The sequence below is a fragment of the Ptiloglossa arizonensis genome, chromosome 4, assembly GCF_051014685.1.
Source record: "Ptiloglossa arizonensis isolate GNS036 chromosome 4, iyPtiAriz1_principal, whole genome shotgun sequence".
In the NCBI taxonomy this organism is placed as follows: Eukaryota; Metazoa; Arthropoda; class Insecta; order Hymenoptera; family Colletidae; genus Ptiloglossa; species Ptiloglossa arizonensis.
Window position 1 is genome coordinate 2,283,720 of NC_135051.1, and position 27,125 is coordinate 2,310,844.

At 40.0% G+C, this 27,125-nt stretch overlaps 4 protein-coding genes across 8 annotated transcripts in view; 3 read left to right on the forward strand and 1 right to left on the reverse strand.

The window, feature by feature from the left end:
* The first annotated feature begins 937 nt into the window (after nucleotides 1-937).
* On the forward strand, nucleotides 938-8,669 carry Cpr16 (cuticular protein 16). Its single transcript, XM_076309357.1, has 4 exons — nucleotides 938-983; nucleotides 3,851-4,043; nucleotides 6,163-6,470; nucleotides 7,244-8,669. The coding sequence occupies exons 1-4, from the start codon at nucleotides 975-977 to the stop codon at nucleotides 7,727-7,729; spliced, it is 996 nt and encodes a 331-aa protein (XP_076165472.1). The 5' UTR covers nucleotides 938-974; the 3' UTR covers nucleotides 7,730-8,669.
* Nucleotides 8,670-10,150: 1,481 nt separating this feature from the next.
* On the forward strand, nucleotides 10,151-15,228 carry LOC143145714 (facilitated trehalose transporter Tret1-like). Of its 2 annotated transcripts, none has more exons than XM_076309356.1 (6): nucleotides 10,151-10,410; nucleotides 12,286-12,551; nucleotides 13,170-13,330; nucleotides 13,394-13,635; nucleotides 13,944-14,191; nucleotides 14,476-15,228. In XM_076309356.1, the coding sequence occupies exons 1-6, from the start codon at nucleotides 10,329-10,331 to the stop codon at nucleotides 14,845-14,847; spliced, it is 1,371 nt and encodes a 456-aa protein (XP_076165471.1). In that variant the 5' UTR covers nucleotides 10,151-10,328; the 3' UTR covers nucleotides 14,848-15,228. The 2 variants fall into 2 exon arrangements, with proteins under 2 accessions (XP_076165471.1, XP_076165470.1); XM_076309355.1 differs by having other exon boundaries at nucleotides 10,166-10,410; nucleotides 12,286-12,547; nucleotides 13,387-13,635; nucleotides 14,476-15,221.
* Nucleotides 15,229-16,344: 1,116 nt separating this feature from the next.
* Oamb (Octopamine receptor in mushroom bodies) overlaps nucleotides 16,345-27,125 on the reverse strand; it is a 33,850-nt gene continuing 23,069 nt past the window's right edge. For 2 of the 4 annotated variants that reach the window (XM_076308728.1, XM_076308725.1), the window contains 4 exons: nucleotides 26,360-26,642; nucleotides 24,639-24,800; nucleotides 19,662-19,972; nucleotides 16,345-18,808 (listed from right to left, as the gene is read on the reverse strand). In XM_076308728.1, coding sequence (XP_076164843.1) covers nucleotides 18,691-18,808; nucleotides 19,662-19,972; nucleotides 24,639-24,800; nucleotides 26,360-26,642 — 874 coding nt within the window. In that variant the 3' untranslated portion in view covers nucleotides 16,345-18,690. Of the gene's footprint in view, nucleotides 18,809-19,363; nucleotides 19,579-19,661; nucleotides 19,973-24,638; nucleotides 24,801-26,359; nucleotides 26,643-27,125 lie in introns of those variants that run through there. The other 2 variants (XM_076308727.1, XM_076308726.1) reach the window with 2 other exon arrangements.
* Nucleotides 21,112-21,983, forward strand: LOC143145391 (histone-lysine N-methyltransferase SETMAR-like). The gene is given in 3 exon segments (XM_076308730.1): nucleotides 21,112-21,604; nucleotides 21,607-21,627; nucleotides 21,630-21,983. Coding segments are annotated over 3 exon segments (504 nt in total). The 5' UTR covers nucleotides 21,112-21,207; the 3' UTR covers nucleotides 21,716-21,983.

A 27,125-nucleotide genomic window follows, 5' to 3' on the forward strand; every position in this document is an offset into this window, starting at 1 on the left:
TCACGATAACGTACAGGGTGTTTCTGAAATAAGAGACCAACTGGGAATCCATTGTACACGGTAGTCGATTTTCCTTGTATCTTTGCTCGAGTTTTTGTACATTGAGGACCAGAAGGACGAACAAATTTGGCGAGTGAGCGACGACTCGAGGGACAGGTGGGTGAAATTCGAGCGGGATTGTGTTTCCCGGTGGTTTAATTCTGTGCGAATCTGGGGATGGCAGAGAAGAACGATAAAAATGAGAAATGGGCAGTGTCGGAAGGAATAACTTCATGACAACCTGAGGGACAAACTTCTACAGGGACAACGTCCCGAGGGACGAGAGGAAGACTGTACTCGATACTCGTATCGAACTCTCGCTGCTTTCGATAACAGTGATTACCCTATGAAAAGTCAACGTTGTTCCCCAGTAGTGTCTTTCGAGCGTACCTAACCTCAAAAATGATATATAATGGTGAGTCTCCGGCTCGTGGGTAGGAGGCATGGTAATAAAAGGGCGAACAGTTGTCAGAAAGCGCGAACGTGGTCGAAAATGGCGCCGAGACCGAGCGCAAAATAAGCGAGAAGAAGACAAAACATCGATAACATCCACGGGGTGGATGCGCGGCGGAATGTGCGAGAGATCGACGGCTCGTACCGGGGCCAATAAACATTGATTTATCGGGCTGGAAATCGAACTCGGGGTGATTTGTGATCCTGGGCAGTTCTGGCCGTGCACCGAGGGCCTCGCGGTGCCCCATAGGGCCCCGATAGGAGGCGTGCATGGTGGGGACGTAAGTGCACCGCTCGACGGGCATAACCACCGGGGCCCTATATAAGAGGATGCTACGAAGAGCTCACACTCTCATAACCGTTAGCTGAGCCACACTGGGATTATCCGAGCAGCCGGCTAGGAAAAAGTTGTGAAAAGACGAGAGGATCCACGAGCCACTCGGTGTCCAGGTTACAGCCTTTCGATCTGCGCACCACCGAACATGATACTCGTGAGTGAACCCGACTTTTACTTTCCACCACGGTCGTGAATTTCCACGGGGTCCTACGACCCTTCGAGTATATGCTATCGGGGGTTCTTACTCGCGCGTAACAGACTTTTTGGAGTATCGTAGGTAACTTGAATACGATCTATATCGACATTTTTCAAATATTTTCAGTCGTAATACAGTCCTCATCGAGTAATATTTATATTTACGGAACACTTCTAATTAAAATAAAAGTATAGATACGTATATTATAAATTGGGGTCGTAAATTAACGCACGTTTAAGTAAGTAACGAGACTAATTCTGATTTTATCATTGGTAACTTGAATACGATCTATATCGATAGTTTTTAAATATTTTCAGTCGTAATACAGTCCTCATCGAGTAATATTTATATTTACGGAACACTTCTAATTAAAATAAAAGTATAGATATGTATATTATAAATTGGGGTCGTAGATTAACGCACGTCTAAGTAAGTAACGAGACTAATTCTGATTTTATCATTGGTAACTTGAATACGATCTATATCGGTAGTTTTCAAATATTTTCAGTCGTAATGCAGTCCTCATCGAGTAATATTTATATTTACGGAACACTTGTAATTAAAATAAAAGTATAGATAAGTATATTATAAATTCGGTCGCAAATTAACGCACGTCTACGTGAGTAACGAGACAAATTGTGATTTTTGCAAAGGAAGATGTAATTTGTACTTTAATGGAATTGGTGTTACTTTTATTTCATTTTCTTATTTGTTTAATACGATTCTTTGCGCAACACAGTTCGAGAAACTTCATTCTTGAGAGAAATAAAATTGCGATTGAAATTATGAAAAAATTTAATTCTACTCTTAAGGGAATCATTGTATACTATTTTTTTCAGACAAAATTCATTTTTTTAAAATTCAAAACATTGTATTTATAATCTAATTCAAATAATAAAACACGATATTTAAAGTTACGTATCGAAATAAATTACTCACAAATCGTTTTTCAATTTCAGACCTCGATAAAATTTAAACGTATATTTCCAATTACTGTCACGTTGAAGAAATTGATATAAACTAGATTTAATTCCACCCTTAAAGGAATTATATACTATGTTTTCAGACAAAATTCATTTTTTTTAAATCAAATTATTGTATTAATAATCTAATTCGAATAATGAAACACGACATTTAAAGTTACGTATCGAAATAAATTACTCACAAATCGTTTTTCAATTCCAGACCTCGATAAAATTTAAACGTATATTTCCAATTACTGTCACGTTGAAGAAATTGATATAATCTAGATTTAATTTCACCCGCAAGAGAATCATTATATACATTATTTTCAAAAAAAATTTAATTTTTTTTAAATCAAAACATGGTATTTATAATTTAATTCAAATAATAAAATACGACATTTAAAGTTACGTATTGAAATAAATTACTTACAAATCATTTTTCAAATTCAAACGTATATTTCCAATTACTGTCACGTTGAAGAAATTGATATAAACTAGATTTAATTCCATCCTTAAGGGAATTATATACTATATTTTCAAACAAAATTCATTTTTTTAAATTCGAAACATTGTATTTATAATCTAATTCAATTAATGAAATATGACATTTAAAGTTACGTATCGAAATAAATTATTTAGAAGTCGTATTTGAAATCCAAACCTCGACAAAATTCAAACGTAGATTCCCAATTACTGTTAGGTTGAAGAAATTTTTGTCCAGTTATCTCGCAGCGGTTCTTCTTTTGCAAACATCCCGAGATCCAACAGAACGATCCCTCTTTCGGCCGCGAATTGATTTCAAACAGCTCCGCGCGTGTAAACCTTGAATATGAATGGGGTGAAATTGTAATCTTAAAGTAGTTTATGACACGAGACGCGCGCCGGAGGAACGCTCTAACAGCGTTTCAGCGGCGAAGTGCAAATAAGGGAAGTTTCATCCGAGCCCGTCACGGTTGTCATCTAATTTCCGAGTTTTACGAAGCAGCTCGGTAGATGCAATCTCAATTAGTCCAAGCGGAATCGGCTTCTGAACTCGGAAGTTTTAAATTGCCCGCGCCTGTATAGTTTACGTTCAACCGGAGTTCGCCAACGAGCCGGACTCTCATTAACAGTTTTCGAGAAAACGAATTTCGACTCTTTTCAATAAATCCTTACATCGTTACGTCGGATGAATCGCGTGACAGTGTCGTTCGAATTTTCTTTGCTCAATCTTTCATTGAACGATAATACATCGAACGAATAGTAATGTATTCTTAAGAAAATTGTCAAAGGTTGCACATTATTGGAACGATCGGGAATATAACATAATTTAAAAGAAATATTATATTTACCATCGCAAACATTCAAAACGATTAACTTACCGTTTAAATATTTATATTCGAAGATGATATTAGAATTTGGGGTTTGAATAAACAACGAAGACTGGTTAAAAGAAATATTATGTTTACCATCGCAAACATTCAAAACGATTAACTTACCGTTTAAATATTTATATTCGAAGATGATATTAGAATTTGGGGTTTGAATAAACAACGAAGACTGGTTAAAAGAAATATATTTACCATCGCAAACATTCAAAACGATTAACTTACCGTTTAAATATTTGTATTCGAAGATGATATTAGAATTTGGGGTTTGAATAAACAACGAAGACTGGTTAAAAGAAATATTATATTTACCATCGCAAACATTCAAAACGATTAACTCACCGTTTCAATATTTGTATTCGAAGATGATATTAGAATTTGAGGTTCGAGTAAGCAACGAAGACTGGTTTTACGAAATTTAGAGAAAGTGTCTCATTTATAGTGAAACTATTCTCGCGGTAGAAAACAATTTTGAACGCAAACTTTGTTTCAGAGAATCCTGTTTAGCGTCTTCCTCGGGCAAAGTCTCGCTGCACCGATCGCCAATGTTTGGTTGAGCCCATTGGGATCTTTAACACCATTAAGGCAGTTTCATATACAGGACGGATCCGGAGGGTACCATTATTCGTTTACTGGACCTCATCACGCTAAATCGGAGTCCAGTTTGAATGGAATCACGCAGGGTGGTAGGCGATCTCTCTGTATAAATCATTACTCAATCTAAGATACTGGACCTAAATTTTAATTTACAAACTGGGTCAAATCATTGGAGACATTTTAAGACAATTGTACAATAAACGTGACAAAATTGAAGCATCTATAAAATGTAAAGTGTTTGAGATATCGATTTGAAACTTTGCACTTTGTGTGTCTTTCAATTTAGAAACCATTCTTTTACAATGATTGCATTTTTGTTTCTACAGTCATTGACAAACCGTGTGTGCTCTGTCATTTTTACAATACACGCACAATAAACGTGAAGAAATTGGAGCATCTATAAAATGTAAAGTGTTTGAGATATCGATTTGAGTAATTTCAAATAAAATTATATTTCATATAATCGATATTGATCGATTAATTTAGAAACCATTCTTTTACAATTATTGCATTTTTGTTTCTATAGTAATTGACAAATAGTGTGTCCTGTCATTTTTAACCGAAAACTTTTATCTGAAAATTGAAGAGAAGGCGATCTCTTCGTATAAAGCATTTTTTTCAATTTAAAATACTAGACTAGACCTAAATTTTAATTTACAAACTGAGTCAAATCAATCGACAAATTTTCAGACGATTGTACAATAAACGTGATAAAAATTAGAGCATCTATAAAAAGTGAAGTGTTTGCGATATCAATTTGAAACTTTGCACTTTGTGTGTCTTTCAATTTAGAAACCATTCTTTTACAATTGTTATATTTTTGTTTCTATAGTAATTGACAAATCGTGTGTGCTCTGTCATTTTTAACCGAAAACTTTTACCTGAAAATCGAAGAGAAAAGTTCAATTCGTGGACTGACAGGTTCACTGGTGGAGGACATTTCTCCCCGATGAGTCTTAAAAGCATCAACGACATACATTCCTTTCCTGCACATTACGAGACAGACAGTGCTGCCTACGTTTGCGAACGATTACCTTAGGAACGATGATCGATGTGACGCAACAAACGCCCATGCAACAGATCCATCTTCTATTATTTTAAACAATGCGTGCCTCGACGTTCTCGCATCCTTCCAGCGGTGTCGTGTACCTTTGACCATATACGTGAATATCTGGTATGCGCATACATTCGTCAGAGTCGTTACGACAACCCATTAACATTGCATTCGTCACTTCGGAAAGGTAGACTATCGGGAAGAGCTTGAGAAACAGATTGAAAATTTCACTGAAACTTCGATGTATTATACTAACAAAAATTGTTCAAATATTACGTCAAATTTTATGCTCAATTCCAATACCAAAGCATAAATATTCCACCGAAGTATAAAATATTCTTCTACAAAAAGAAGATTCTAATAAATTGTTCCAATTATTCTACTTTCCTCTTAAAATTTCCATTGATATATAAACGTGCAACCAAAGCATAAATATTCTATCAAGGTATAAATATTCTTCTACAAAACGAAAATTGTAATAAATTGTTTCAATTACTCTACCTTCCTCTTAAAATTTCCATTAATATATAAACGTGCAACCAAAGCATAAATATTCTATCAAGGTATAAATATTCTTCTACAAAAAGAAGATTTTAATAAATTGTTTCAATAATTCTACCTTCCTCTTAAAATTTCCATTGATATATAAATGTGCAACCAAAGCATAAATATTCTATCAAGGTATAAATATTCTTCTACAAAAAGAAAATTCTAATAAATTGTTCCAATTACTCTACCTTCCTCTTAAAATTTCCATTGATATATAAACGTGCAACCAAAGCATAAATATTCTATCAAGGTATAAATATTCTTCTACAAAAAGAAGATTCTAATAAATTGTTCCAATTACTCTACCTTCCTCTTAAAATTTCCATTGATATATAAACGTGCAACCAAAGCATAAATATTCTATCAAGGTATAAATATTCTTCTACAAAAAGAAGATTCTAATAAATTGTTCCAATTACTCTACCTTCCTGTTAAAATTTCCATTGATATATAAACGTGCACCTTTCGTTTAAATAGTAACACGTGTCCTTTCTTTCGTTCTTGGTTTTGGAGGATCGTAAAGAAACGAAGTGAAATTGAATTTTTCTAAACAATGTTATCTTCGTGATACTTAACTCGAGCTTCCATTTTATTCTTCCCTACAGGTTATTCCTACATAGACGCGAATGGTATTCTCCAAACGGTGACTTACACCGCTGATGATCAGAACGGTTTCAGAGTGAGCGCTAGCAATTTGCCCCAACCGCCCAAGAATGATCTCCAGGAGATCCAGGACACGCCGGAAGTGGCGCTGGCGAAGAAAAATCATCTGGAGGAGTTGCAGAAGTCTCAGTTAAGGGATCAGTCCAACTATCAGTCGAACGTTCTCTCGTACAAGATCCTGCCATCTTATTTCAGCTTTGCGCAACTGGGGAAGAGCGACCAGAAGAATCTAGCTGTTCGAGAGATCGCGGTAAGCGAGAAATTTACGAGAAATTTACAAGAAATTTCTTCAGAAATTCCACCATTTTTTCCTTTCTTTTTTTTTTTAATATTCTTTACCCTGCTACTCACTCATTTCTACGAAATATAGATTAGATCGAAGAATAGGCGAGATTTTCGTAATAAAAATGGATCACGACCTCGTTCGGACTATTTTTAATCACACACTATCCAAAGTATTGTTCAAGATTGAAAATACTCCGAATACGATCACGATTCGAGAAACCTTAGCAATATTTAAGTAACACTCGTTTTTCCTTGGATTCTTGGTATTAGAAGATCACGAAGAAAAGAAGTAAAATTTAATTTTTCCATTCTCGTAAACAACGTTATCTGCTTTTCGTGAATATGAAAACAGTGACACTCGATGAAGAAACAATAAAAAGTGTTCACCAGTGTCCGTTACAATTTCATCCATAGAAATTTCTCAAAAGAATACGAAAACAGTGACACTCGATGAAAAAACAAAAAAAAGTGCTCACAATTGTCCCTTACAATCTTACAATTTCATCGATAGAAATTTCTGAAAATTATTCCAAACCGTTGAAACGACTTGATTTTTTCCACAGACCGCGAAGAATCCATTTCTCCTCTCGCGCAATTTTATCTGCTTCTCGCGATACGAAAACACGATGAAGAACAAAAAGAAGTGTTCACAACTGTCCCTTACAATCTTACAATTTCATCGATAGAAATTTCTGAAAATTATTCCAAACCGTTGAAATGACTTGATTTTTTCCACAGACCGCGAAGAATCCATTTCTCCTCTCGCGGTCCGAGGCGGAGAAGATCGAAGTGCCAAAACCGGATACGAGTCTCGCGAAGATAACGGCGAGTCCGACGTTAACGTCGCAACTGTCAACGTCATCGAGTCCGAGCGCTCGACGAGCGAACGAGGATGTCATTCACGGGAATTCGTTGGAAATGGAGAAGCTGGTGTCGCTGGGCAGCGTCCAGAGACCGAACCCGGTCCCTGGATCCTACGTACTTCCGGTTTTACCGTACAGGCTGCTGCACAGCGCCCTCCATCACACTCAGGACTCCCTTGGACGATACGATTACTCGTACACCGGTGACTCGAGCGCGAAAACGGAGTCGAGGTCTTTGGATGGGACGACGAGGGGAGCTTACAGTTACATCGACCCGAATGGTGTGCTGCAACAGGTCCATTACGTGGCCGATCACAACGGATTCAGGGTCCTGGCGACCAATCTGCCGGAAGCCAAGTAACGGTAGCCACTTCCGCGTCGAAAAGTTGCTCAGGAATTTAGGGATCGTTTTCTGGGGAAAGTTTGCACAAGATATCGAAGCTCAAGATTGTCGATGAATAAAATAATAACGATTCGGTCGGTCTCAACCGAGCTGTGTATTGTAACGAATGGTGGTAAAAAATTGAAAGAAATTGTAACGTGAGAATGTAAGAAGGAAAATGGAGGTAGAGAGTAATAATATTGGGTGGAAATATGATAATAAAGAGCTCGGTGAGGAGTGAACGAAAAGGTTACGTAAGGCTGGAAAAGAGGTCGTCATGGAAATTCTTCTTTTTTTGTATTATTTACTGTAATCTCTAGGGTAGAGTTCGTTCAGATTTAACGATAAGGTTAGCTACTCGTTCAATGGAATTGTTTCATTGTCCATTCGTTTTTAAATAGATTCCGGTCACAGTGAAACGAATCGCACTCGAATTTCCATGAAGTCTTTCTTTTTGACTTTGTATCGCAATAGACGTATCTGTTCGAAGCACGGCGCAAAGGGTTAGAAATTTGTATCATTTTCGTTAAAAAAAAGTAAGAGTAAAAAAGAAAACGAAGTTTACGCACCAACGAGTTACGAGAACTTTTACAATCGAGTAATTTCGTTTTCCATTTCCGAAAATGGATGAAAATGTAAATTGTAACTCTCGTATTTGTTTCGTTCTTACGTATCGCTTTTCCAACGAGCATACGAGCGATTAAAGGGTGCATTTCGTTCAATCGCGAGTACTTTCGTGCAACGTATCTTCGTCGAGTGGTACTTGGCTGGTGGGGGGTAATCAAACTTTCTGAATGCTTTTCGAGTTCGTTCTACGTGGTATCGAAGCCCCGAGAAAGAACGAACTTAATTCGCATTCGTTTCTCCCTTTCAATTGTAACGTGTAACGCAATTTACACCTGAATAAATTATTCCATCCACGAAACGAATCTGTCCTTCATTGTCCCTTTGTCCTGTTTAAACGTAATACGTTCGATGGTGTAAAAAAAAACAATTGTTTCAAGCGTTTACTAAATTTTCTCACGGAAGTACACTGTAGCCAAAGAGATACACAATCTCGCGAATTTCTGAAACGGTGACACGACTTCCGGGAAATTTCGCGAATTGAAGTACTTAAGATTTTATCAAATCGTTTCATTTTTTATTTATCGATAATAGAATATACCTTTCTCGTTCGTCGGTTACAAATGTCTCGTGCAAATATTCGTGTCGTTGATAGACGGTAGAAATCAGAATTGATATCGTGGTAATGCGTGAGAATGAAAGAGATTGCGTGTTGTCAGGAGAGAATCCGAAGTGTTTGGGACAGATGAGCGAGCGAGGTGTGAAATAAGAGCGATTGAGATAGCACCGTATTGGGAAATTTTCGACGCACGTGACCAGATGCATGGAGTGTAAGAGATTAAGAATTAGAATGAAAGGGAATTAATGCGTGTGAGAATATAAGGTGCGAGAGAAGAGCGTTTAGGGCAGTTATTGGCAGTCAAGAGTAGTCATTGTTGGAAAATTGTCACGTCGCGTGAAGAAAAAATAGCGTAGTCAGCGTGGTTAGTGAAGCCAGCAGTTGTCAGCGTGGTCAGCGTGGTCACTGTAGTCAGCGTAGTCAGCGTGGTCAGCGTGGTCAGCGTGGTCAGCGTGGTCACTGTGGTCAGCGTAGTCAGCGTGGTCAACGTAGTTATTAATTGTATGGTACGAGAGAAGAGTATTTAGGGCAGCTTTCATTGTTGAAAAATTGTCGAAGCGTGTCGTGTCGCGTGAAGAAAAAACAACGTAATTAGCAGAGTCAGCGTGGTCACTAGTCAGCGTAGTCAGCGTAGTCAGCGTGGTCAGCGTGGTCAGCGTAGTCAGCGTGGTCAGCGTGGTCAGCGTGGTCAGCGTGGTCAGCGTAGTCAGCGTAGTCAGCGTGGTCAGCGTGGTCAGCGTGGTCAGCATGATCAGCGTGGTCAACGTAGTTATTAATTGTATGGTACGAGAGAAGAGTATTTAGGGTAGCTTTCATTGTTGAAAAATTGTCGAAGCGTGTCGTGTCGCGTGAAGAAAAAACAGCGTAGTCAGCGTAGTCAGCGTGGTCAGGGTGGTCAGCGGAGTCAGCGTGGTCAGCGTGGTCAGCGTAGTTATTAACTGTGAGCTCTGTAAATGTTTTGTTCCTACTACCACTTCATTCATTACACGTATATCCCAAACCTTTGTACACACGTATTTTATAACCACCGTCAGCACTAACTAAATAAATTCCCACAATATCATATTCTGTCTGTTTCGACAATTCGTCCAACCACCGACAAGATCGAGAAGTGTTCATTTCGTATCGCGTCCGTGACTCCGTCTTCTCCGCAAAAATAATTCAACGTAAAAAACCACGCGTTACACAACCTTGCCAATCGATCAACGTTTACCATGGATCGACGTGGTGTCGCATCGAAGTCACGGGTCATCGCGTCGATAACAGAATCGCGATAAGAGGGTCACGACGCGGAAATTTTTCAGTCGCCGCGAGACGGATTTCTGACGTTTGGGTGTTTATCAATCGACGAGTTCTACGCGTGATCCAACAGTGTGTTCCGCCGCGGCCGCGGAAATGTCGGTGTCGCTCGCGAACGACGATCGAACACGCGACCAACCGGTCGACAGACTTCCGCGGTATACCGTGGTGCTGCTGGGTGAGATTCCTGAGAACGGATGAATTCTTTATTCCGCGTGAAATCAAAACCAGCCTGCTCCGACCTATCGTTTGCCCCGTGGGAATCGGTTTCGTGCGAGCGCGAAGCAAATGTACAGGAAGGAACTGGAAAGAATGCACTCGTCGAGAGAAACGTCTTTTCGTCCATAAATTCCAACTTCACGGTACCCGTGCTATCATTCGTGCAAAATTCTACGTAATAATTGACTGACCTAACCCAGATCTGACATAACATTTTGCAAAGATTCGGATAAACGAATTTAAATTGCATCCATGTGCATTCTTTCCAGCTCTTCGTTATACATTGTGTTCGACTGCGTTCTCAAATTGTTTGCAACGGTTACTTTTTCTTAAAAAAAAAAAAATTGAAATCCAAAATCGTAGATTGTTTGAAAAAAAAAATTTGAAATCCAAAATCGTAGACTGTTTCAAATCGGATCACTTTTTGCGGCTTTGCGTATTTTTATTTGAGTAGATTGTACACGAAGGTGATATGTACTGACCTAACTCATATCTGACATAACTTTTCGCAAAGATTCGGATAAACGAATTTGCATTGCATCCATGAGCATTCTTTCCAGCTCTTCGTTATACATTGTGTTCGACTGTGTTCTCAAATTATTCGCAACGGTTACTTTTTCTTAAAAAAAAAAAATTTGAAATCCAAAATCGTAGACTGTTTGTAATCGCATCATTTTTTGCGCATTTGCGTATTTTTGTTCGAGTAGATTGTACACGAAGGTGATATGTACACACGCGTCTGAGTAAGTAGAATGAGCTGGCTAACCAAAATGTCTGACACAATACTCACTCGTGTCTAACCAGTCACGGGTACATACCACTTATCTTTGCGCGAGCAGGTAGTGGTATTCCAGAAGAAACGAAAGATCAGTTCCAAGTTAAAAATAACACGGTGCTATGAATAAATATCGATAGCACGTTTTAAGGAGGCTGATTAAGATACTTGTACCCAATATCACTTGTAGTTTTTTTCAGAACTCATCTTTCCTTTCCCGTACAGTACATAATATTATTGAGTCGTTTTAAGTATTGAACTGGTTCTTTTAAAGTAACCGTTAAAATTGTGAATAAATATTCATAATTAAAGTCTTCGAGACGTCTCCTGTCACAACAACCTGGGAATATTGATAAACAAGGGTCAATAATCGTTGTTAAAATTTAACTCGTCTCCGATGAGACCTTGAGCCTTTAACGCGAAATATTTTATCATTAAATCCACTCACATCGACTGATACGTTCGGTGATCGGTCTTTGAAATACTTGCAAAATATTAGATTGTTCGGAAAGTCATTACTTTTTTTTTTTTTTTTTTGGTAAAAATGAAACACGATTTTTTTCGAGTGTATAAACATTTGACATATACTTGCACAGGAAAGAATGAGAAAAATAAAAGAAGAAGATTGATATACGACGAGCATGAGTGTGGCCATGTGCAATGAATAAGATGTGAATATTAGTGAAATTAAGTACAAAGTATGTTATATATATAATAAATATATATTGCAATGAGTAAGATGTGAATATTAGTAAAATTAAGTACAAAGTATTTATATATATAATAAATATATATTGCAATGAGTAAAATGTGAATATTAGTAAAATTAAGTAGAAAGTGTGTAATATATATAATAAATATATATTGGGTTGTTCGGAAAGTCACTTCGTTTTTTTCGGTGAAAATGAAACACGATTCTTTTCGAGCGTACGAACATTTTATTAATTCATTTTATGAATTTATAAACATTTTATTAAATTATATATTCTCCATTTTGGAAAACGAAACGACTTTCGGAACGACCTAATATTTTATACCCGAAAAAAAAAAAAACCGTAGCCACCCTACCCGCGTTTTCGATTGGTACGTATCTTGCGTGGACCTCGCCAGCGTTGTCGATCCTTGGTAAAATTGACCAGTTGACGTACACCGAACAGGAAAGTTCATGGATCTGTGCCTCGGTGGCTGTCGGCGCCACGGTTGGCAGCCTGCCAGCGAAGATAATTGCTGACAAGATCGGTCGTAAGAAGAGCATTCTGCTGAGCAGCCTGGTGTTATCGTTGTGCTGGTTCGTTATTGGGTTTGCACGGAGCAAACTATGGTGGGTACTGTATCTTTACCACCCACCGCAAATATTAACGTCCGTTCCCCCGTCTATTCTATTCTCCAGAAATGAAACACCGCGAGATTAGGTTTAAGTAAACACGATTACCGGATCCAATTTATCAGACACCCCGGGAAATTTATTTCGAATTATCGTCGCAGTTTTACGTCCGTTCGCTCTTCGCTACAGTACACGTGCGAGAAGATTGCACTCGGTGTCACAATAGGAGCCATTTGTTCAGAGGTTCGCAACTCCAAATGTAATTTTCTCGCGCACGTATTGTACATGCACGAATCAATCTTTGGAATTTGGAACTTTGCACAGTCACTTGTGTACATATTGATAGGTTATGTAAATTATACACGATGCAAGCTACTGTGCATGGATTGTCGAAAAATATGCATCGAAACGTGTAAAGGTTACATTAGATATATATCTTTGGAATTTGGAACTTTGCACAGTCACTTGTGTACACATTGATAGGTTATGTAAATTATACACGATGCAAGCTACTGTACATGGATTGTCGAAAAATATGCATCGAAACGTCACTGTAAGGGTTATATTAGGACGATTGAAAAATTATAAAATATGTATTGTATCGATATTACTTTTTAAGGCTATTCGTGTCGCGTTTTGTGGCTGGTGTAGCGTGCGGTGGGTCCTCTGCAGTGGTTCCAATGTTCCTTTTCGAAATCGCGAACGAGACCGTCAGAGAATCATTGTGGACGATTTTCCAGTTTCAAGTCGCTCTTGGAGTTCTGTTCGCGTACGTCACAGGTGAGCACTGTTTCAACAAAGACGAGCAATGTTTAACAGGACCCACGAACGCGCAGGTTTTAGCAACAGTGTGCCCGCCATGTCGCTTTTGTGTGCCTTGGTACCTGGAGTTCTGTTACTCGCGTCTCATTTGATGACCGAATCACCTGTTTGGCTGATCGCGCAGGATAGACGAACAGAAGCCGATGAAATAGCGACACGACTCGGAGGAGGACATTATTTAACCGAAGAAGAAGCATGCACTTTTCAAGGGGCCACCATTTTGGAACTAAGACGGCACAGAAGGGCGACAATGATCGCTCTAGGTAAAATTGTGACAATGTTAAAAGAAAGAAAACGAAAGAATCGAAACTATCAGTGATCCCCGCTTTCAAGTAACGATTTTTACCTCGGATACGAGTAACGAAATTATCCCTGCTTGTGCTCGGATGGTACTAGCGTGATATTTTTGTTGGCCTCGGTTCGAAGTTCAAATCGCTACCTACCTCGCTTTCAAGCACATCGACACTCACTTGAAAGCGAGGATTATTGTATAATCGATTTATAGAAAGATCTATAGAATCTTATAGAGGGAACAACGGTACTATTTATGTTGTTATCGATCTTCTTTCAGGCATGATGATCTTCCAACAGTTATCAGGGGTGAACGCTCTCGTTTCCTACGCGACGGTGATATACAAACGCATAGGATTCCCCTTAAGCTGGGCAACTTCTTCGCTTATCCTGGGATTGACGTACGTGATCGCTACACTGCTTTCGAAAAGCCTCATCGATCGTGTCGGCAGGAAACTTCTGTTGTTCCTCAGCATGTCCACCATGTCTGTTTGTATGTTCATTATATCAGGATATTTTCGTCTGCAGGTGAGCTCGTTCTTTCTTTCTCGAAAAACTATGCAATATCGATGAAACATACGAGTACCTAGACAATAATAACGACTCGATTTGATTTGTACCTCGTTTGTATAGAATTGTTCGAATTAGACAATTTTTAAATCGAAGAACAACTAATTTTTCTTCGATTTCTATTTAATTATTTAATCTCTCTCCGCTGTGATCTGGTTAAATAAATTTTGAGGGTACTTTTCCGAAGAATAAACAAACTCCGATTCTGATTTTAGATTCTGTTATTGTTTATCTCGTTCTAGAACACGCACAGCGTGTCGGTGTTCAGCTGGTTGCCATTTTTCTGTGTCCCGATCTTCGTGACCGCTTTCAGTGTCGGTTCTGGACCGATACCTTGGATCATCGTTGAAAAAATATTTCCAAAAGACGTGAAATCGACAGCCATTTTCGCGAGTACGATTTGCAACTGGACGTCGATGATTGTTGCGATTAAATGTTTCCAAGACATGGTGGACTCAATGGGAATCTCGTCGACGTTCGCCGCGTTTGGAATGGTCAGTTTGATCGGTACCGTGTTCGTTGCTGTATTGGTACCGGAAACGGAAGGAAAGAGCATCGAGGAATTGCAGATTGAACTGCACCAAGGACAGCAGGATAACGTGATCTGTATCTAAAACGTCTTCGCTCGCACGAAATGATACAAATAATAATTAAAGTAACGTAAATTCTGTAAATAATAATAATATATAAGAAAAATAAATCGAAAGAGATGAAAATGATAAAAATAATAATAATTAAATTGAAGTAACGTAAAGTCTGTCAATAATAATATATAAGAAAAATAAATCAAAAGAGATGAAAATGATAATAATAATAATTAAATTAAAGTAACGTAATCTTTGTCAATAATAATATATAAGAAAAATAAATCAAAAGAGATGAAAATGATAAAAATAATAATAATTAAATTAAAGTAACGTAAATTCTGTCAATAATAATATATAAGAAAAATAAATCAAAAGAGAGTTAAAGATCCATTATTGGTCAATATTAAATATATATATATATATATATATATATATATATATATATATATATATATATATATATATGTTGATTATTGACGATCCAAAATTGGAGGCTATCTTCAAGAAAATTAGGTTACGAAACAACAAATATCTAAAAATAAAGATGTTACACATACTTATGGTATAAATGGAAATATATACTCCAGATAATTCTAGTTTCATAACCGACCCCCTTTGAAGATGGCGTTCAATAATAAACTGAAAACTTACTGTACACATGGGCTGATCAATAACGGATCTTAACTAAGGTAAAGTTTACGATACCAGAGAAGCCGTGGAGAAGATATTATATTCCAACGTGAATTATGTTTCGAGAAAGCAGTGGAAACTTCCACGGCTTAAAGGTTTCGGTAAATTATTGTGGTAGAATGTCGATTTATTTACGACTGCACGTAATTGGATTGTGGTTGTATTCGAAAATTTAATTAGACTCTTTCCTTCCAAGTTGCACGCGGCTGTGGCGGAGAATTGTTGAAATTGGCTTCCGGATATAATTGACTAATTGAATTTTGAATACACGAGCTCCGGTGTAAGTGATTTTAGGAACAATCGAGCAACTAAACTGGGGATGGAAAATAAAACGAATGTTCAAGCTCGGAGAATTGAAAAAATCAGGCTTTTTCGCCATTAACGTCCTGTAAAAAAATACAAATTTTAACTAACCAATTTGACTAAACGAAGAAAAAAAGACAAGTTAATATAGTACGTAATTTAACATACAGTAGCTGTACGATACAGTTACTTAATGTAGCAGTTGTAATATAATAAAATACAAAAAGTATAATACACACAACTCAGAGTCAAAGAAATCTCAAACAATGCGAATTAGAAGTCTAAAATAAATAAAATTGATATCAGAATAGTATAATCGATGTAACTTCTACAAATTTTCTTCGATTAACTCGAAGAAAAACTTTCCGCTCGAAATCATTCGATGACGAAAGACACATAACATTTGTTCCAAAATTTTCCACCTATCGTTGCAAAATTGCTCGTTATCCAATCGTCGGTGTATATATTGTTCGTACGTACCTGTGAACTAGCTTCTCCGAGGAATCCTGAAATCTGTAATCCATAGGAGAGAAAAGAACGCCTGGACGTTTAACGATCATGGATTTTATTCGCATGTTTATTTCCATTCGTTCGATACGTATGCAGACGATATATCACATAATACAATGAACCGCGCACTGAATTCGATAGCTCGGTTTATCGGACGTCCCTCTGCCCCCGACGAATCGCGCGTGATCTGCGTCCGAATCACGATAATAAACGCTTTGGAAAAAATCTGAATACACCCGTACAAAAATTCCCGACGAGTTCTCCGTTTGAATTCCATCGATATTAACAATACTTATATTCAACGTTTCGCGTGCACGTACCTCGGTCGCGCGATACAGGACGTTTCAAAAGTCACGAGACCCTTTCGAACGTCTCGAGAGTTGCTCCACGCGAGCTTTCTTCGTTCTGTCTCTGTTATCGATACAGTTCGTGTAACGTCACGTGCTCGCGCAGAAAAACACTGTACAGTACACGGTGGTATTGACCGCGTGAATCACACGTGGATCTGAATGAAATTTTCGTAACTTTTGAAGCGTCCTGTAACGCGCATCGAACCCCCGTACAATGCGTCACTTGTGGTCTCGTGCGACGAGATTGGTGAACATTCGTTGAAATTGAATCTTACTCGAGGAGCAAACAAAACGTTAATAGTTTCTTGAATTCAACGCAAGTGGTCTCGTGGCTACGGAATATTTATTCAAAATCTTCGAAGTATCTACCAATGATTAGAAACGATTATCGAGGAAGAGGCAGAAAGTGCGATTTCTCTTGTAAAATAAATTAAATAAAAAAGATTCTCACTCTTCCTCGATAATTGTTCGAGTTCATTTTGTACAGTTACACGGATGTTTCGCGATTATCGTAAACGAGCGAAAATCGTGCCCGAGATTATTTCGAATAAACATTCATCGTAACGTTCGATTAATATTTAATAACACGTGTGCTCTGTATCTAACCTATCTCGTGTTGACCTTTACGAGTTACGAGTCTCGTGTGTTATACGGGGGTTCGTTACATCTGGAGGCAAAAATATTGTTCCAACACGAGAACTGTACGAATGGTACATCCGTGGAGGTAAATATTTTCTTATCCAGTACAACGGGTGGTATTAATTTCTGCCCTGTAAGGGGAATACGGTACGACTCTCTCTCTCTCTCTGTATGTGTGTGTGTCTCTCTCTCTCTTTCTCTCCCTCTCTCTTTCTTTCTTTCTCTCTCTCTCTTTTTCTCTCTTTCGAAGAGTTTTTACTTTGCAACGTGGCTGAAACACTGGATGGCGCAGTTCCCGCAACGCGATGACGCGAATAATCGTTCGTTAAGTAGGGTTAGAGGAGACCGACGGTACCGTGGCGTTTGGTCGCGTGGCCGCAGTGACGCCATCTAGCGTTTCAGTGACGAGATCTCCGGTTACGAAGAAGGAGTGGGGGGTTCGGGCCCCGATCGGTCGCATTCCCCTGAAACGGTAGAGATCAATCCCTTCGAGTCGGCGCGTTCGTGTCGCGGTCACGCGCTCCGAGAAGCGATCGTTTAACACTATTATCACAAATAACCAACGACGATGAACGGTAAAAAATCTACGGAAACAATGGGGCGAACGCTCGGACCGTTAACGAGAGGCCAGAGGGACCCCGTTGCTCGGTAACCAACGGATTGAATTTTCAATAGTCGCGCCAACAGGTGGGTTTGCGTTTAACATAGCTGTATACACATAGATATCGACACGTACGTAACTTATTGGATCTCGCGTCTGGCGCGCAAGTTCCTTCGAAGCGTCACGAGCAGTCCTCCGACTTGCCGCGAGTTCGTGTCGACGTTTCACGCGATTCTTTTTTTTCCATTTTTTTTTTTTTTTGGTTTTTTATTCTCTTCACTCTCGTCGGAAGGAAAGGGGCAGGAACGGAGCGAGGCGAAGGTTCGATCCGAAAGAAGCTCGAGAAGCACACCGCGGGGAGAATTCACGAATAAACGAAAGTGTGTCCTTTTGCCGTGGCATTGTCCAATCCGCACCAGACTCACTGGAACACCGTTACAAGTTCCCTTGAACCGTACTCGTCGCGAGACGAGACTCTTGGTCTAACGTCGATTAGTCTCTTTAAGATTCACTCTATCTCCCGAGAGTAAGACACCGAAGAAGCTCGAACGTTTCATAGGGGATCCTATAAACGGAATCTTTTCATAGGGATGATCCTGGAGTCGTTCTCCAGACGGATGTACCAGGCTGTGCTCGGTTTCGCGGCACAGTTGCTGGTCAGGAACGACAGCTCGCGTTACCGGAGCGTCTTGGTATCCTTCAGAAGGACTGGATCCTCACTTTCGAGGTCCTCGGGTCGAAGGTGACGCGTTGTGCGCCACACCTGGCACGCTACAGTCATCTCGACTCGCTCTGCGAGTGCACCGTCGGCTCTGAACTTGGATCCGGGTCGGAATCGTCGATCGACACACCTTGCTGCGGCATCCGGATAGAGTAGCTGGGACTTCGGTCGTTTCTAGAAACGAAAAGTGCGGGATTGGTCACTCGACATCAACCACTTGGTCGTTTCCTTTTTTTTTTTAGAGAGTTTTTCGGTTAGATCTGAGTCGTATCGTCAAGGAATCGTTAGCTAGGTGGAGGACAGTTGCCCAGAAATCTTTGAACGTGATTCAAACGACGTTCGAACTGGGATACGGGCAATAGTGACTCTTAGTCACTTTGTGACTCTTAGTTTTAGAAGGTAGCAGTGACTCCCGAGTCATTAGAGTCCACTGTTACGACATCTGACGAGTATTTCGGGTTGTTATTGGACGAAAGTTAATACAGTGTACTTCGAGGTTGGACGAGGTACGATCAGAGAACAGTTGGTGACGTTCACTTGGTTAATTAGCCTCGGTTAATTAGGGGTTGGATTACCGAAGGACTGAACTACTGGTGATGTTAGCACGGACTGCTAGTAACACTGACTAAGGCTACTCTGGGGATTGGGCCGAGATCAGAACCGTTGATACTGACTTTAACAGGACTGAAGACCATCTGCATGGACTCTAATGACTCCAAAGGGCGTGGGTATTGTGTCTTGGCTCTGACGATTTTCGGTATCATCGATATCAACTCGAATCGCGTTCCACGGGCCAGTCTGGGCCCGATCTAGCCCAGTTAGAAGTCAATCCTGATCTCTCTCTCTCTCCGAAATTTCGACAATTGTTAACATCCTATCTTCAGGTTGGCATTTTCATGACTTCTATGTCGTTGCTTCTGCTTGTAACGCCTGCAGTTCCCAATCTTAGAATTTTAACACTGTTTGACTATTGTCTTCGCTCTCTGGCGTCGTAAGGATATTTATCTGGTATACACCGGATGCTCACCTTATCGTTAATTGACTTCCGTCGCTGCCGCGTCTAATACCGTTGCCCCGTCTCTTGCAGAAGCATTTACAGATGATCCTTTTGAACGCGAAACGAAAGTCCTTGCTGAAGAGGGCGTAGATACAGGGGTTTATCGCGGAGTTGCAGTATCCAAGCCAGAAGAGCACGCTGAAGAGGGTCGGATGAATACAGTTCGGACAAAAGGCGCGCACCAGGTACATCGTGAAGAAAGGAAGCCAGCATAAAATGAACCCGCCGACGATGATACCCAACGTCTTCGCCGCCTTCGTCTCCATACGAAATCTCTTCACCTGGAACACACGCGCACCAGACACCTTGTTATTCTTAACACCGACACCGATTTAACGGCTCACATCTTCGCTTCGTTGAAACGATATAATAGAAAGTGTAGAGGCTAGACGTACATCTCAGCGAAACGTCTGGCACGGTTTGTGACTCCCGAAATTGACGAAAGCTATTTCTGAGGAATATTGGCTGCTTTGGAAAGTCATTTCGTTTTTTAAAATGGAGAATATATGATTCAATAAAATGTTTGTACACTCGAAAAAAAATCGTGTTTTGTTTTGACCGAAAAAGACGAAATGACTTTACGAACAACCTAGTATAATTGAAGTATAGCGAAGTAACAAGTTTCGAGCGTTTTTCGTTAGATGGCTTCAGCGAGATGCATCTCGCGATGCATACGTTGCATCTTGTCGTTCTATACTGCGACTTAGAACACACCGGGGTTTTGTAGCGGACACGTAAGATATTTTAACAAACATAATTCTTTATACAATACTTGTCCGTACAATACAAAAAAGAAAAAAAGGAAAAAAAAATACATAGCATTGTATACAATCTTCCAACTTGTCGAATGAAATTTAACATTTGTCGTATCGCGATGAGTATTTTGGATAATATTGTCCACAGGTATATTTTTTACTATGATTAACCGATCATTTCTGCCCCACTACAAAATAATGTTTACACACCGGTGTTTTGTAGCGAACACGTAAGATACTCTAACAAAAATAATTCTTTATTCAATACTTGTCCGTACAATACAAAAAAGAAAAAAAGGAAAAAAAAATACATAGCATTGTATACAATCTTCCAACTTGTCGAATGAAATTTAACATTTGTCGTATCGCGATGAGTATTTTGGATAATATTATCCACAGGTATATTTTTTACTATGATTAATCGATAATTTCTGCCCCACTGCGAACGAATGTTTACACCCCGATGTTCTGTAATTTCTCTCCTTTCTTCCCGAACGAAATGGTAATGGGCGAAGTAAAAAGTTTTGAGCGAGCCATATCTCACAATGTATACGTTGCATCTTGTCATTTTGTACTGCGACTCAAAGGCTACCTAATGCTTTAAAAAAAGTTCTCTGACAGTTTTGCGTTCAGTGGATCCAGTTGTGTGTTAGAGCGTTTCAAAACGAAGGTAAAAAAGAGAAAATTCTATACATTGTTCAGTAGCACTACGACCAAAGGGAAAAAGCGAAGCAGATGGCGAAAAAAAATTTGTGCTGTTTATGGGCCCGATACAGTATCGAATGCAATTGCAAAGCGGTGGTTCCAACGTTTCCGTTCTGGTAATATGGACGTCGAAGATGAGACGCTCTGGTAGGCCAATCGTCGAAAATGTTGATGAAATTATGGAAATCGTCGAGTCAGACCGGCATACGAGCACTTGTTCCATTGTCCAGGAACTGAAGATCAGCCAGAAAACCGTTTGGAATCATTTGCATAAGGCTTGTCTCGAGAAGAAGCTCGATGTATGGGTGCAACACGAATCGACACGAAAGAACCTTTTGAAGCGAATCGATGTCTGTGATTCTTTGCCGAAACGTAACGAAATCGATCGATTTTTGAAGCGGATGGTGACTGGGGATGAAAAATGGGTCACATGCGAGAACAACAGGCGAAAAGATGGTGGTTCGAGCGAGGTGAGCCGGCCCAAACGATCGCCAAGCATGGATTAAAGACCAAGAAGGTTTTAGTGTGTGTTTGGTGGGATTGGAATGGAATCCTCCGCTATGAGCAGCTCCCATCGGGCCAATCACTCGATTCGGACCTATACTGTCAACAACTGACCAAATTGAAGCGGACGATCGATGAGAAGCGTCCAGAATTGGCCAATAGGAAGAGTGTTGGTTCCATGAAGACAACGCCAAGTCGCACACATCTTTAACAACGTGCCAGAAACTTTGAGAGCTTGAATGAGAGGTTATATAGTATCGCACCTGATGTATAGCTCAGACTTGACACCGAGCGATTATCACCTTTTTAAGCATTTGCAAAATTTTCTTCATGGTGAAAGAACTGACCTCGAGAGAGGCTCGCGAAAACGAGCTGGTCTAGTTTTTCACCAATAGATGAAATAGAGGACCACCAATGGTGGACTCGTTCAATTTTAGAATTATGAGATTACCTTCAAAATGGACAAAAGTTAACGAACAAAACGGCACATATTTGATCCAAATCCGAAAATTCTAACTTTGTTAATTTCATCGCCGAAATGAAGAGAACAAACGCTCAGAACTTTTTACTTCGTCTATTATTTCGCTAAACTTTCTCCCATGGGTTGTTCGGAAAGTCATTTCATTTTTTTTTTTTTTTGGCGAAAATGAAACACAATTTTTTTAGAGTGTGTAAACATTTTATCAAATTACACATTCTCCAAAATGAAATGACTTTCCGAAGAATCCAATAACTTTCTCGCTCCTACCTCGATAGCTAATCGCAGGCGTCATGAACCGAGAGTTCTTAAAGGACACGTGTGGCCCTAAAGGGATGCAATCGGTTGGAAGGAAACTCCGCTACGTCATTAAACTTTCCTTCTTTCTATTAAACCTTGCCTGTTCGAGAATGCGCGCCAAGGGCGCAAGGAACAGGCGAAACCTTGTGAGGGAAATTCTCGCGACTGTAAGATTACTAACGAGTCTTTCCAGTTTCTTTTAAATCAGTAACGAGTCCAGTAACCGTAAGCAACGACTCTGTTCAACTACCGATCGCGTACAGTTCACTCGCGATCAATAAATATACATCGACAAACGACACAGAACACCTACCTCCTCTGAACTTAGACACGAGAGGGCGAGGACAAACACCAAAAACGTGCAACGATACAATTTGTGCAACGACCCAATCCTTCGAAAGTTTCGCACACGATAACAGGTGTAACAGTAAAGAGTTGCAGTCGTGTTAGTTATACGCGCGGGATTATTATTCATCAATTATAAATGTATACGTATAATAGCGATGGCGGTGAATAACGTACTATGTAACAACTTTGTACGACTCTCCGTTCAATCACACTCCACTCGACTCGACAACACTATCCATTCACAAACCTCGACCGAACAACAACCCCCTTTTTTCCTTTTTTTGACAACACATTCACGACATTTGGCAACATCGATGAACCCATCCGTTGCCTTTTCGTCGGGCCTGATCCTTGCCAACTTCAACATTCTCATTCACGATAAAATTTTACAACTTTCTCTTTTACAATAAAAAACTACGTCCCTGAAACTATGTCCTCTCGAAGCTACCTTTTCCTAAACCTAGGCTACTCTAAAATTACGATACTATTATATAATATGTTGGAATACAACGACATGGACCCATGCAACACATTCGGGCCTGATCCTTGCGGACTTTAACATTCTCATTTACGATAAAATTTGACAACTTTCTCTTTTACAATACTGTCCCTGAAACTACGTCCTCTCGAAGCTACCTTTTCCTAAACCTAGGCTACTCTAAAATTACGATACTATTATATGTTAAAATACAACATGGATCCATGCGACACTCGAGAAGTCAAGGTATGGGGGAGGGGGTCGATACCGACCTTCATATTTTTCGATTAGCGTGCCGACGTGACCATCACGCTCTCGTCAGTTGTTCATCGCCATGCCCGGCTACACGACTGTATTATATATTTACCTTTCAAATAAACGTTCTATTAATTTTTTTCTCTTGCATTCAACAATTATACATATGAAACAATTATACATATAATGTTATTCACATTATGCATATGTTTCTCGCGACTGTAACGTTGTTGAATTTACATTCCCATCGTGTTGCGGCACGCAAAAATCCGCGCGGTCCTCGGCACACGTGCAATCCACCATCAAGCTAACAACACTACCTGTGTTTTTGGAGGTCTGATAAACAACAGGTCATTAAGGCAACTTTCGCATCTTTATGATTTTTAACAATTTTGACTTCCAGGAACCCTCGATTTTCAACTAACAATCCCACTTCAGGTTTCCCTTTCCTCCGACACAGCTGTCCACCTCCCAAATTCCTCAGCCAATAACATTTCGAACCGAACACATAAAACGGAGGGTTGACAGGCGGAGGAGACAGTTTTTGCCAACCACTCAACTAGACAATTCTGCCAATAAATTCTGCCAACAATTTTCGCCAAACAGTTACACACAACTTTGCCAATCAGTTTGACACGGACTCAAACAAGCGAACATTTCGCCATCAGTTTAACACTTCACTCCAAGAAACATACAAGTTCGACAATTACACAAGACACAAGAGCTCAACAAAAGTTACAAGAGTTCGACAAACAGATTTCAATACACCAGAGTTCGGTGGCTAGAGTTCCGTTGGCCAGTTTACACGGAATATTCAACTTTCACCAACACTACGATAAATACACCTTTGTTGAACACGATCGACAAGACTCATTTCTTGAAATTTCTTGAAATTTCGTAAAAAGCTGTCGAGAAGTGCGGACGACGAGACGCTCCAATTGAACACCTCTCGTCGTCCAACGCGCTAGAAATCGTATCGAAGGCAGTACGAGAGGAAGAATGGGAGAAAAACGATCCCGAAAAGTGAAAGGAGTAATTGTGAAGAGTGGGGGTCGGCCTTGAGAGGATCCAGCATTCGGTAAGAAGAACGAGAGAGCACTCTGGAATTTCGAGGAGTCGGGTACCTGAGCTTTTATGTTCCTCTTCCCCATCTTCATCGTTCTTGGCTTCTCCTCGGGCCCCGGTGTCAGCTCGCGCAACGACACCTCGTCACCCGTCATCTGGCTCTCGCAGCTATTTCGTCTGCTCGGCCTCCTGGTGCTGCCTACTCGATTGATACCGCCCACCTGTCACGAACGTATCGAATCGATATTAACGACAACGTTTTCAGCGTTTATTCGCGGAGCGTAACTCGCGTCGGACGACATTCACGAGAATCATAAAACTCTACCTTTCCGTCCAATTGGAAAAGAATGAAATATGTTCGTACGCTGCTCGTAGGTCTCGACGTTGAACGATTAACATAATAAAAATTAAGCAGCGTAACAGTCGGTTTTTTATCGCACGGTTCACGGTCAGCGGTATTTCCTTAATCGAATGGAAATTAAATTACGATCGAGCTATTTACTGCGTTAATTATCTCGGTCTGTGATGAATCTGTTCGGTGATATATTTTTGTTCAAAGTTTGAACGTTTAAATGCACGCGACAGTCATCGAGAAATATTTCTCTCCGGTAATTGTAATTATTTCAAACGAAGAAACGTAAAATTTCGCCCATTAGATGTCAATCTGATCCGAGTACACGGCCAAGGATACTAAATTATTAATTCCATGTTAACGATATGTGACTTATTATTTCTCGTCGCGAGCGAATTACAAAGGTCGTACGGATGGTTATTCAAGCAATCAGGAGCGGAGATTTCAGTGCATTCAGGGCCTCTGATGAATATTTATCGAGTTCTATAAACGTCCACGCAAGGAGACGAGGAGTTTTTATTTTCCGCGCGGCGCGATTTAAATTTCAGAAAATTTAATTACACGCGAAAGAAGGCGAGCAACGTTCACGGTAAATCGCCAACAGGAGGGGGGTAAAGCCCGCTATCGATTTCAGATTAAAATCCTGCATTAAGCGGGGCTTAAATTTTAATCCGCAGCCACGTTAAGTCCAGCAACGGTTTCTTAACACAGGAACTAAAATAAATTTTTAAAGTTAACTTCTAATCCTTATTACGACACTCTTCCATCCGTTTCAAATGTAATAACTCTTATTCACCTGTCTCGTATTTCGTCTACAAATACTATTATTCCCTATAAATACATAACAAAAATACATCAGTAAATACCATTTAAATGGTATTATTCTCTAGTTTCTCGTATCGTTACCGAATAATAACTATTGGACAAGAAAATTTGGACGGAGAAATTCGAAAGCAAAGAAAGTGAAACCACGTAGGAATAGCCAAATAGCGTGGTGGGGGTAATCCATCTGTAAATACCATTTAAATGGTACTATAGTATTCTCTAGTTTCTCGTATCGTTACCGAATAATAACTATTGAACAAGAAACTTTGGACGGAGAAATTCGAAAGCAAAGAAAGTGAAACCACGTAGGAATAGCCAAATAGCGTGGTGGGGGTAATCCCGTGGTGACCTTGAGCGGCCAATTTATCGCGTCTCGATCTATCCAATTCGATACAACGCGACGTAGAAAATCTCGATTCGTGGACGATCTGCGCGAAATAAATTTTTTTCCAAAGGAATCGCTCAACGCGCGACCATGGGAACACATTCGTTTCTTTCTCCTCTTTTCGTTTAACGACTCGAATTTAAAGCGCGGGTCCCCGAAGACCTGAAAAAGGAAAAAGAAAAAGGATTTCAACGACGATCCTCGTCGTGGAAAATTACCTTGAGATGCGTGCTCCTCGACGCCGGACAGAGCTGGCTCTGAGTCTGCCCGTTGCTGTAATGCACGGAGATTTGAGAGCATTTCGAGGGCGTCCTCTCGAGGGTGTTACATTTTGTATTGAGCGTCTCCGTGCTGGGATACGAGACCGAGATCTTTATCTTCTCCCTTTTCACCGAGCTACGACTATTCGACTCCGGGCTCCTTGGACTACCGTTGTTGCTCCCGTTGTGCACGCTTCCTCGTCCCCGGTGTATCCTCAAGGTCAACCTTTGTTCGTTGAATCTGTAGAAAATAGTACCGTCCCGTCTACTGCAAAAATACGTTCGCGCCCGCACACGTGAAAGCTACACTACGTTCTATTTTCAGCCGACCAACACCACCCTGCGAAACGACTTTCCCTTTCCTACTCGCTACATTTTACACGCTATTTTTAACACCGATTTCGCACGTTATCGCGTTACGATAAATGTTAACCGAAGTAAAAAGTTCTGAGCGTTTTCTCCCTTCACTTCGACCACGAAATCAACGAAGTTAGAATAGTCGGATTTGGATCGAATATGGGTCGTTTTGTTCGTTAACTTTTGTACATTTCGAAGGCAAACTCATAATTACAAAATTGAACGAAGAGGACTCGTTCGACCACTGTTGGTGGTCCTCTGTTTCACCTATTGGTGAAAAATTAGACCAGCTCGTTTTCGCGAGCCTCTCTCGAGGCCAATTTTTTCACCGTGAAGAAATATTTTGCAAATGGTTGAAAAGGTGATA